At 42.3% G+C, this 10,635-nt stretch overlaps 1 protein-coding gene across 1 annotated transcript; it reads left to right on the plus strand.

The window, feature by feature from the left end:
• The first annotated feature begins 345 nt into the window (after nucleotides 1-345).
• Nucleotides 346-10,635, plus strand: LOC115817603 (UPF0524 protein C3orf70 homolog A). The gene is made up of 2 exons (XM_030780930.1): nucleotides 346-520; nucleotides 10,007-10,635. The coding sequence occupies exons 1-2, from the start codon at nucleotides 346-348 to the stop codon at nucleotides 10,633-10,635; spliced, it is 804 nt and encodes a 267-aa protein (XP_030636790.1).

Consider the following 10,635-nt stretch of genomic DNA (forward strand, 5'->3'; position numbering starts at 1 on the left):
GAGATCTCATTTTGAAAGGATCTAAGTCAAAAACAAATAGTTTTATTGGGGATACGACTTGTTTCTTGTGTGAAATTTGTTTGTTTCTTTGTTTTTTTTGTACAGAACCTTTCCGAGGCACACATAACGCACCGGATATTTTATGAGCGTCATCATAAAAAAACTTGGACATTTTTCCAACAGTGAATTCCTGAGCGCCGTGCATATTTTTCTCGCTCGCTTGCGTCGTAACATATAGTGAAAACGCAGTCGAGAACAACAGCAGTTGTTCCCAAAGGAACGGTCAGAAAACTAGCGGGTCGCTGATGAGGTGTTTGGTGAGCGTTTGATCCCGGGGCGTGCGCGATGGCCGCTTCGGGCGGACAGAAGAGCGAGAAGTTGGACGAGGCGCAGGCGTTGGCCAAGAGCTGTGCGGGTAGACCGGACTTTCTCCCGTGCGATGGACTCTCCATCTGCGCCACGCACAGCCACGGGAAGTGTTTCAAGCTGCACTGGTGCTGTCATTTGGGCTGGTGTCACTGTAAGTGCCGTTTGTAATATATCTGTACAAGAGATATCTTCACTGTACAGTGTGTTTCGTAGGCTATTTAACGGTTTATTAGAACTGTTTAAAGTCAGTTATTTATACATACATACGGAAGGTTGTTCTTTTGTCCTCGGTAACACGAATATTTCCAAATCTGTGGGCCATGTAAAGCCTTTGGATAGACAGTTTAGAGAAAAAGTGTACCTCCAGGTAAACTACCCGACCGGAAAACTGGCAAGTAGAGTGCACAACGTTATGGTGGCTGCCAAAAATCGCCTTGTGCAGGGGCGATGAGAAATATCCCTTTAAGAATGTACAGAGACACTGAATCACTGCCAGAGATCTGAAAATATTCTTACGCAACGTTTGCTTTCGTGGGCTTCTGAAGAGTGTAAGCACTGCCGTATCGGGATTTGCGTTATATTTTTTGAAGGAACTGGGCAACATAGTTTGTTTGGCGAGAGGAATTCTTTTGTTCTTTTTGTTTGGGAGACATACAGAGAGGGAGAGAGAGAGAGAGAGAGAAAGAGAGGGGTATAGTTTGTGGGGATGTAACGCCAGATAAGAGTTAACGGAGAGTTTATTTTGTTGAAACGACGCCGTCTACGTGTGTTGATCTAACTCTTTATTTGTAATGCTATGTTCTGCTAAAGTAAGCTTTTATCAGAAGAATGAGATCTGCACGGGTGTACTGTAACATCAGTGTCATTATTACGGCTTTCTACCTACATATTACTGTGTATAACGTCATTACTCTATAACAGAACATTCTAACAGAACGTCTCAGCAGCATTATGTAATGAGCATCAAGGTTTTTGTCTTGTCAGATGCAAGAATTTGGGTTTAAAATGAACGAAGTTGCTGACGTAGTGCAATAATATCTGTTCACAACTACAGCAATGAATTAGTTATCGGCCATAATTAATTTGCCTTGTCATAGCTGGTATTATTTCCAGTATGATGTTGTGCTGATGATGCTAATTTCATTAAAACAAACAATTCTGTATACTCAGTTGTAAAGTATTAAAGACTATAAATATTGTGTCTTTGAAATAAGTGAGAAATGGCATGCCAACTCTTATATTATGCTACATTTAGTTTCATTTTCTCGACATTCTCTCAGTGTTCTCACTTGGATCATGTAACAAATGAATAATTGTATGTGATTATAACTGCCACATGGTCTCTTCCCAGACGTCTTCATCGGCGGTTAATCGAGATTAATTTTTCGTGAATAAAATGGCAGCAGATAATTAGAATATACTCTGAGTCTTCAGTCTTGGGTCTGATGTCCATTCCGTTACTTTTTAATAGGTTGAAACTTTTGACCACAGCCAGTTAAATTCTGCACGGCGGTGCCAGGTTACGCCAGAAGAGGGCGTTGCATGAAATTTGGCATAATTGTGGAAAATGTGTTGAGCTGTTACGGAATTAGAATCTTCGGTGCATAAGCGAAATGATCCTAACTATTACCAATGTTTACATCAGAAAAACCCATATTAGAGCTTCCATTCCACAAGAATCTGACTGGAGGGAAACTTCTGTCAGGGAGGAGAAATTAGCACCTTCTTAGCACAGGATAGACTGATCAGAAAGTGGGAGGTAAAGAATAGCTTCAAGATTGCCTTAGACGTAAAGGCTCTAAAAAGCTGCCTTAAAACCCAGAGACAGCTTTCACTGTGGAGGACTAAATGTGAACAACAACAACAAAAAATCTTCTGTAAGTGACGATAAGTTTTTAAAGGGAAAAGAAAAGAAAAGAAAAGGAAAGAACCCCCACCCCCCCACCCCGAGAGTCAGCCTTCAAGTCAATGCTCGGCAAAGTAACAAGACATCCCCTACTCTTTGATGATGCTGAGGAACTTGGCTGCACTAAAACCCTGTATGTGGCATGTTTAGTATGCTATGACATGGGTGGGTCATGGCTGATTTGTAAACAACAGAGGGTCTATGTTGAAATGGCAGTCTCCGTCATTGTGGGTTGGGAAGATCATGTGACATTTAAGGAGGGAGTGAATTCCTTACATTCCCACATTCTCCTGAGGGGAAGAGTAATCATTTCCACGTGGTGCCAAAGAGGGAGGGAGGGTGGGAGAGAGATGGGGGGAGGGAGGGATAGAAGGATACAGGGAGAGGTGAGGGGATGAAAGGAGGTACTCATATTATCAGTGATGAGAGATTAATCTTCTCTCTCAGTGACAAAAAGCAGGTCAGCGGACGTTCCGCTTTGATTACCAGTCAAATCAGGCCGATATCCTCGAAACATGATTTTAATATACTCCATCTTCACTAAATGCTTGCCTCTGGCTCCATGAGTGAGCTTTTCCGTCATTTTTCAACGCTCAGCGGAGTTAAAGACAACTCATCAAGTCATTTTTCTCTCCACAAGCCTGTTTCTGAACTAAATTAGCCTGTAGCATTTCTGGCTCTCTGACAGCAAACACCTACAACCTGTGTCAAGAAAAGTGGAAGAGAAGTTACATGACTAATAACAGTCAGTGGATGAGACAGGAGCCATGTGTCATTCATGTTTTGTGAGAATGGTTTGCCCTAAATCTGAAAGCTCAAGACAGTTAGTGTGTGTGTGTGTGTGTGTGGGGGGGGGGGTGTCTTTGATTATTTAAAAAATCCTCTATGTAAAATAAATGGCGCAGACGGCATGCGCGCTACAGCTGAAATGCAAGCTTGGAAAAATAATTAAGCTGTTACCGACTTACATTAGGGAGTGGATGTTAATTACAGCAACGTGGTTAGAGTAAACACAATAAATGCTAATCCTGCATCTTTGGGCCTAAAGTAGAACATGGAGTGTCCGCAGAGACGCTTGATTGACACTTGTCCCACTTCTCGAGAGTTCCACCCAGTTGTTTTTCTGTTTGTTTTCTCCACATGGAAGTGTAACACAGGAGTCTTTTCTACACAAACCCCTCAGTCTCAGGCAGGTGTATGTACATAGTGCAGGAGGATGTTATAGCAGTGCAGTCTGGAGTGCAAGAGGGAGGCAGAGAGAGAGAGGGGAGAGAAAGAGAGAGAGAGAGAGTGGGGAGAGAAAGAGAGAGAGAGAGAGAGAGTGAGTGAGAGAGAGAGAGGTTCTTTAGGAGGATGATTCTTTTGTCATTGTAAAAATAACACAGTAGGAGGTTCCTCCCTTTGGATTTCTAGTTACATTTGTAGAACACCGTAGTTAAAGATGCAGTCGAATATTTCCCTATTCTCCCAGGCATCACTGAGAATGAGTAGTGATATACTATTTACAGGTACTTCTCCTGAGGTTCGGTCTACATATCACTCCCTATAAACCTAGTCCACCGACGGAATTGCTGACCGGCTTACATGCAACCACATACCTATCAGCCTGAGGTGACATCGTTGGACTACTTCGGTACAGATTAAAACAACAACAACAACAACAACATTGTTTATAATTCAGTTCTTACTGCCTACACAAGAATGAGGAAACTTTATCTAGGTCTAATTACTCTCTTTCTCTCTACCTCACACTCTCACACTCACATTCACACTGAATAAATGAATACTGAACAGACGTGGATACGGAGCACGGCTGCTGTATCTGATGGGCTCAGGGGATCTCATGGGAATTGTGCCAGTTTTTCTCCCCCTAATTCGCCTCAGTCACAGTGGCTTGCGTGAAGGTTTGCTCTTGTTTGAATAAACTCAGCTTTAGCAGTTCACTGTGAGGTTTAATTTAAGTATGTGTAAGGGTAGCAGGGTAGCAGGGCTTGATGAGGCTTTGTTTGTTTTTGGATTTTATTGTTTATTACTTGTTCCGTACAGTATTGTTACCGTAGGTCTGCACTCTGTCTCCGAGAATGGCTCGGTATGAGAGAAAGACAGCCGTGTATCTGTTGAAAACGCTGAATTGAAGGATGGTAGCCCAAGGTTTCCACTTATTCTGCTCTAACCGAGAAGGGCTGTTAAATTATTTATATGAATTATGCTTGTGTGGATTGGTCTCATGTAATTCTTTCTTTCTTTCTTGCTTGCTTTCTTTCTTTCTTCTTGAGGCTGCAGGCCTCGCAGCCTGATGAGATGAAATAACTGTCACGAGAGGAAAAGCAAACGCAAAGACTTTTTTTTTTATGAGGAAAACTGGATTATAGAATATATTCAGGAGTCAGGATAAGGGCAATCCTTCCTGATTATTATTATTATTATTATTATTATTATTATTATTATTATTATTATTAACCTACTATAACAGTGTTCTATTGCACATCTAAGGATGATGCTTGATTCATGTATTCCTCCTCCTTCAGCAAGACTAGAAGAATAAAATGGGGAAGATGTCAGTGATGTCAGGGGAATTTGACACCCTCTATAGCAGCCAACAGAATGTTCAGTTTCACCAGAGGCAGCAGCAGCAGCTTTGGCCGGCAATGCAGCGGTTATTCTTTTGGGAATCGTTCGAATGTCGTTTGCTTTGGTCCTTAAAGCCTACCTCTTTAGATGTGTAGCTTAGCGCCGGGGCATTTCCATCTGTCGTGATGTTGTGAGGGGGGGGGGGGGGGGGGGGAGGTTTTAGCCGCGATATAAAGTAGAAAAGCAGCTTCACTCGCAGCTGGCTAGAGGGATTGCAGGGGCCAGATTGGCTCATTACTGTAAATTAGCCTTGTTTGGTGTCATCGCCAATATGTCATGTCTTTTGAAAGCCGGGCAGCACTTCTGCATTACTGTCATTTATGGGCTGGCCCACCTGGTTGGAATATACTTTAAATAGATTAGAGAACCATTCCCTGTGATGGGCTGTGAGTCTCCTGAGCAACTTGATGACTAATCGTTGGAGAAAATGAAAAAAGACAAATGTAAATTCAATTTGAAGTACTAATACGTTAGTTGGCCCTCTGTGACTGTCATACAGTGGAACGCAGTTATAAGTTTCTTATTTATGGCTCTGTTTGCAACTGGCACAAAGGTAAATGGTATAGTCGGAATCCAAAGCCAAACTTCCAATCCGAGCCGAGCTTCGGTGAACTCAGCCTTACCTGTCTAACTCTGATGAATGACCCACTCTGGTATTTTGTTCAAGGCTCTCATCTGTCTTTATCTGCTGTAGTTTGGAGATGTCCATAGGGGGAAACTGCTGCATATGTAATTATTGACTTGTGATGACAGTCCTCCAGGATGAAGGAGGGAGAGAAGGAGGAGGAGGAGGAGGAGGAGGAGGAGAAGGAGGAGGCAAAGAGGGAACGGAAGACAACACTGCTTCTTTCTGCTTCCCTCTCGTGAAATCAGGGACTCTCTTCTCCTTTTCTATCCACCAGTCTTCCGCATGCACAGACGGACAGAGATATAAAGTTAGCTACCTCTTACCATTTTGTTAAGTGCATTTCCGCTGCATTAGAGAGGGGAAAAGAAACAGATCAATTCACAGTAGCTCTATTTAAAATTAGATTAGCTTGCTAATGCACACTAAACTCTTTTCTCCACATCAGAGGAGTGGAATAGTTCTGGTGGAAAACTTAGCTCCTGCAGGTTTTGGGTTTTTTTCTAATCTGACAATGATTTTGCGGTTTTTGTTCTCCTCAAAACTTTCATTGGCTGAATCATGTGGAGTTTTTTTTTTTTTTTTTTTTTTTTTTGTAGGGATGGAGCAAAAGCTTGCATTTACACTGTGACTGTGATCCTCTGTAGTGTGGACTTTGAAAACGATATGATGGTAGTAGATCACAATTATGACAGTCTTAAGGCTTAAAACAGATAGTTACTACTTTACAGGAGCAGTACGTGTAATTTTTCATAGAAAAATGTCATATTTATTATCCTGTATATATACATATATATATTTACTTTTGTCCCTATCATAAGTTTTTCCCTTCCGTGAGAACACAACCAGTGTTGCCTGGTAGATGGTACAGCTTTGCTTTGACTCATTGGTCTGCCTAAAAATGACACAGGAAATCCCCCTGACCTCGATGTTTCCCTTTCTCAGACAAGCCCAAAGTTACCACCCAGTTCCCAGAGTGCTTTAGGGATACAACAGTGCCCCACTGTCCAGCCTTAGATCACTCATTTTTCAGCTCATGTGTTCATGAACAGATCTTAAGGTCAGAAGGTCAGCCATGCAGGAAATGCTGAATTGCCTGTAAAAAAAAACCCAAGCAGGTTAGTATTATTAATGAAGAGTCAAGTGATTATTTAGATGCGAGGGTTTTTTTTTTTATAATATAAATGAATCTGAATATTGTTATTGGGCTTTCTCTATTTTTGACATTGATCAAAAATAAATACATGAACAAAAGAAATCCCTTCAGTTGTAACCATCATTGCAAATATTATATAACAATCATTGCTAGTATAACTATGAATGCTAATAATGTTACTACTAGAATTACTTACCTCCATTCATTATGGTTTTATGTAATAGAGAGTGTTTGTCATGATTCTTCACGTTGACACTCAAAGGGAGGAGTCAAATATTGCCAGAGACAAGTGAAAATATCTGCACCTAGTCCTCCAGTTGGCCTTAGCCTCCACAGAATTTGTGGAGAACAACAGCAGCATTGTACGACAGTATCGATATTGCTTTCCACGCTACAACAGTTATTAAGCTTTCTGGGCGACTGCTATGTTTCACCGAAGCCACTTTTATTACCATCACTTACGGCTTTGGCAAAGGAGCCGAAAGGCAAGGTTTCCATTGTCAACTCCTCCAATAGAACAACACAATGTGCACTTAGCCTAATTTGCTGTGGCAAGTTCCTTACAAACCCTTTGTAGTGTATGTAGAACACTGGGTGACGATGGAATGCTCCGTTGATTTACTTTGGATCGCCCACAGGAATAGTCCCCATTAATCACAGTTGGGTCAGCCAGGGCACACATAAACGTGTCTCATGGGGACATCAGAGAGAGAAAGAGAGAGAGAGAGAGAGAGAGCAAGAGAGAGAGGGAGGAACGAAGAGGGGGGAATGTGTAACCTGTGCTTACAGTACCGTCTCTATACAGTACAATCTGAACTTCAGGAAAAGGCAGTCTGCTCTCCCCTAATAAAGTAAAAACGGCGCCACAGACCATGGATCTGTCTGCTCAAAGGTGAGCGTAGCCGTAATGTCAGGGAAAAGGTTTCGAAAAGGTTAGCGACAAGGACATTTTCCCCCCAACATTTTTTATTATCATTCTCACTGAAAATCAGCAGAGAACAGAATGAACCAGAAACCCAGCATTTCACATTTGCCAGCTGACAGGGAAGCCATTGTTCAGCAGAGGCTGTAATCATATAAAAGCCATTGTTATAGAAAAATACAGCGACTGGACACAAAAGATGCCTTTTTTTCCCCCACCATCCTCTATAAGCTGAAGCTGAAACTGCAGGCTTGTTCTTTACCACAAGACTCGAAAGGCACCAATGACAAAAGTGGAATTTGAAATTTCTCCTTCATTTCAGAACTGAGTTCCAGTGTATCCAGTAGTAAAGAGAGGTTCTCACAGTTATGAGAGCAACGTTGTGCTAAAACAGATGGTTCTGGGTTTTCTGCACCCAGCACCGAACGTATGTAATAACCGGACAACTGACACATGAATAAAGTATCAGAAGATGCTGTGTCAGGACCCGAAGGCAGATTCTGATACGGCCAAGGACGATGCATTGCACAAACAGTCTGTGTTTGAGAAGCTGTCAAATTTCCCTCTCTGTTTGTCCATCACTTTGCACCAGGGTGTCACCCAGGGTCAGGACTTGGCAGAACACTGGCACAGAGAAGAAAAGGAGAGGCCTTCATTTTCTGACATCTGCTGACAGGTTGACATCTACTAAGGATCATGAGTTTGACAAGTTTACCGCAACATATGTCAGAGTTATCCACGCAACGGTAGAGACCACTGCCTCTGTATGAGATATATACTACACCTATGTATGTACAATGTATGCACCATATAGGACCTAAATGTTACTATGGTAATGACAAGAACGTGAGCTGACATGTTAGTCCAAGCAGATAAATGTTCTGTTTTAGATTGGCCATGAATAGTCATCTCTTGGATTACACGGTAGCTGACCAGATTTAAAATGCAGGCTCACTAGACGGGGAAAGACGAATGAAGCGAGAGATAAGAAGGAAATAAACGTGGAGAGAAGAGAGGATCGAGAGATAAAGGGAAGATGAGTATGTGTAGTGGAGTAGATTATGGTTCATAGCCAGGGTGTTGAAGGTCAGTCTTGTTTCATCTTCAAACAGAACGGTGGATTAAATGGAGAATGATCCCTTATTCCTTGCCTTTCTGGCAGTTCTACTGCCACACACTTTCTTCTGGAATGTTCTAGAATACTCCACATTCCTTACTGTGGGGAATTCTGCATTAATGTACCTCTGACTAGTAACATTTAAACTCTACACCCGTGCATAGTCTGAGAGTTAAATAACAAATGATGTTTGCCATTTTGTGGTATGTGATGTTGATACATACAGAAACATGGAGTCAGAACCTGGAGTTACTGCACCAACTAACAGTGGAAAGAAGCAAGATTGTTTTGTGTGCTGGTCTACACATGTGCTCACGTATTAGCAAATGAGCTCAAATATGCACTGTATAGGGCTCGTGTCTCAAGGTCATCTTTGAAAATGTCTAACTGCCACGATTACGTCAGCACTACAGGACATATCTCTCTGTTAGTCTGCAGTGCGCTGATAAAAAAAAATCTACCGCATACTTTTACACCTCAGACTGTCACTGTCAAATTCAAAGTCAGAAAAGAAAGCTGACAATTTATGTGTGAATGTGTGCCGAGGGATGGGAGATCTCATGGTGATTACACTGTGTGTGTTTGTCTCTGCATCTTCTCATCTCAGTGAGCGCCAGCGTACAGCTATGCCATTGTCACCAGGATGTAAGTCGAAGGCAAATTCAAGAGTACAACCAGGCACAAAGTGAATCAGTTATACCTTATAACAAGCCGAGGACATAAATCAGTATTGTAAGAGACTAGCACAAAGTGATAATAAAAATCATATCTATATTGCTTGACTGATTAATAACCTCCTGATGGCTCAAATGATTTTACTGTTAGCCAGGTCTCTCTCTCTCTGTCTCTGTCTCTCTCTCTTTTTCTCTCTCCCTCTTCCTCTTTCTTTCTCTCTTTTTCTTTTTCTCTCTGTGTCATTCAGTCCTCCCACACTCCATCTCTCACTCACCCCTATGTCTGTGTAGGCTGACTGTGAAGCCTTGATTTTCACAGGTTCATATGTCTCATTTTTGAAGTGAAATGTGCATATTTCAGTCCATTAACTGTTTAAAAATATTATAAAATCAGCCTGAATGGGTTAGGTTGCACTGGTTCTGGGAATGTACGGTGCAAAAAAAAAATGAAATTTGAGGGGTAAATTTGGTAAATTCAGTAAGTTATTTTAAAAATCTGTATTCAAAACGTTAATTTGTGTTCTCTGTAAGCGGATCTGCTCCTGTTTTAGATATATTTCCTCCATGCTGAATCTTAATGTCTCTAATTTTTCTTTTTGGACACAGGTAAATATGTTTACCAGCCCATGACCAGCGTCTGTCAGTTACCCAGCACACCGGTGCCTGCTGCTCCAACCAGCCTTGCCCACACCATGGACCTATCTGTGTCTCTGACCGAACGGTTTCTTAGGACCGCCCCACAGTTCCGGGCTCCACCCTGTCCTGACTCGCCAAAGTTCTGCATCATTTCAGATCTCTTCATCGACGACTACATAGTAAAACGCATAAATGGCAAGATGTGCTATGTACAGAGACCTCTACCCCCAGTGCCAGCCCCTCCACAGCAGGCCCAAAACCCAGCTCCGCCACCTCCTCAACGTGCCGTTCAAAAACACTCCCCCAATTCAAGGGTTAAGGACACCCCTGCAGGAGACAAAGTCACAGCTCCAAAAATGGACCATTGTTCTTCTCCCTCCAGCTCTGAGGACTCTGGGATCAACGCATTGGGTCTGCATTATGTAGAGTCATGTGATGAAGACTCATGTGAGGAAGAAGATGAGGAAGAGGAGGATGAGGAATTGAGCACTGATGGTGACTCAAGCCCTGGCAGCATGTGGGACCAGGACGAGTGCACATTGCTCTCGCCCTCCAAATCCATCGTCGAGATTATTGAGAAGATCGAGACGACTGTTTGA

Source organism: Chanos chanos, chromosome 7 (genome assembly GCF_902362185.1).
Source record: "Chanos chanos chromosome 7, fChaCha1.1, whole genome shotgun sequence".
Classification (NCBI taxonomy): domain Eukaryota; kingdom Metazoa; phylum Chordata; class Actinopteri; order Gonorynchiformes; family Chanidae; genus Chanos; species Chanos chanos.

Bases quoted from the DNA above. Each gene is read 5' to 3' on its own strand.
- LOC115817603 (XM_030780930.1), top strand. From the start codon at position 346: ATGGCCGCTTCGGGCGGACAGAAGAGCGAGAAGTTGGACGAGGCGCAG. The intron at 521-10,006 runs GTAAGTGCCGTT...TTTTGGACACAG, and splicing joins TCATTTGGGCTGGTGTCACT to GTAAATATGTTTACCAGCCC.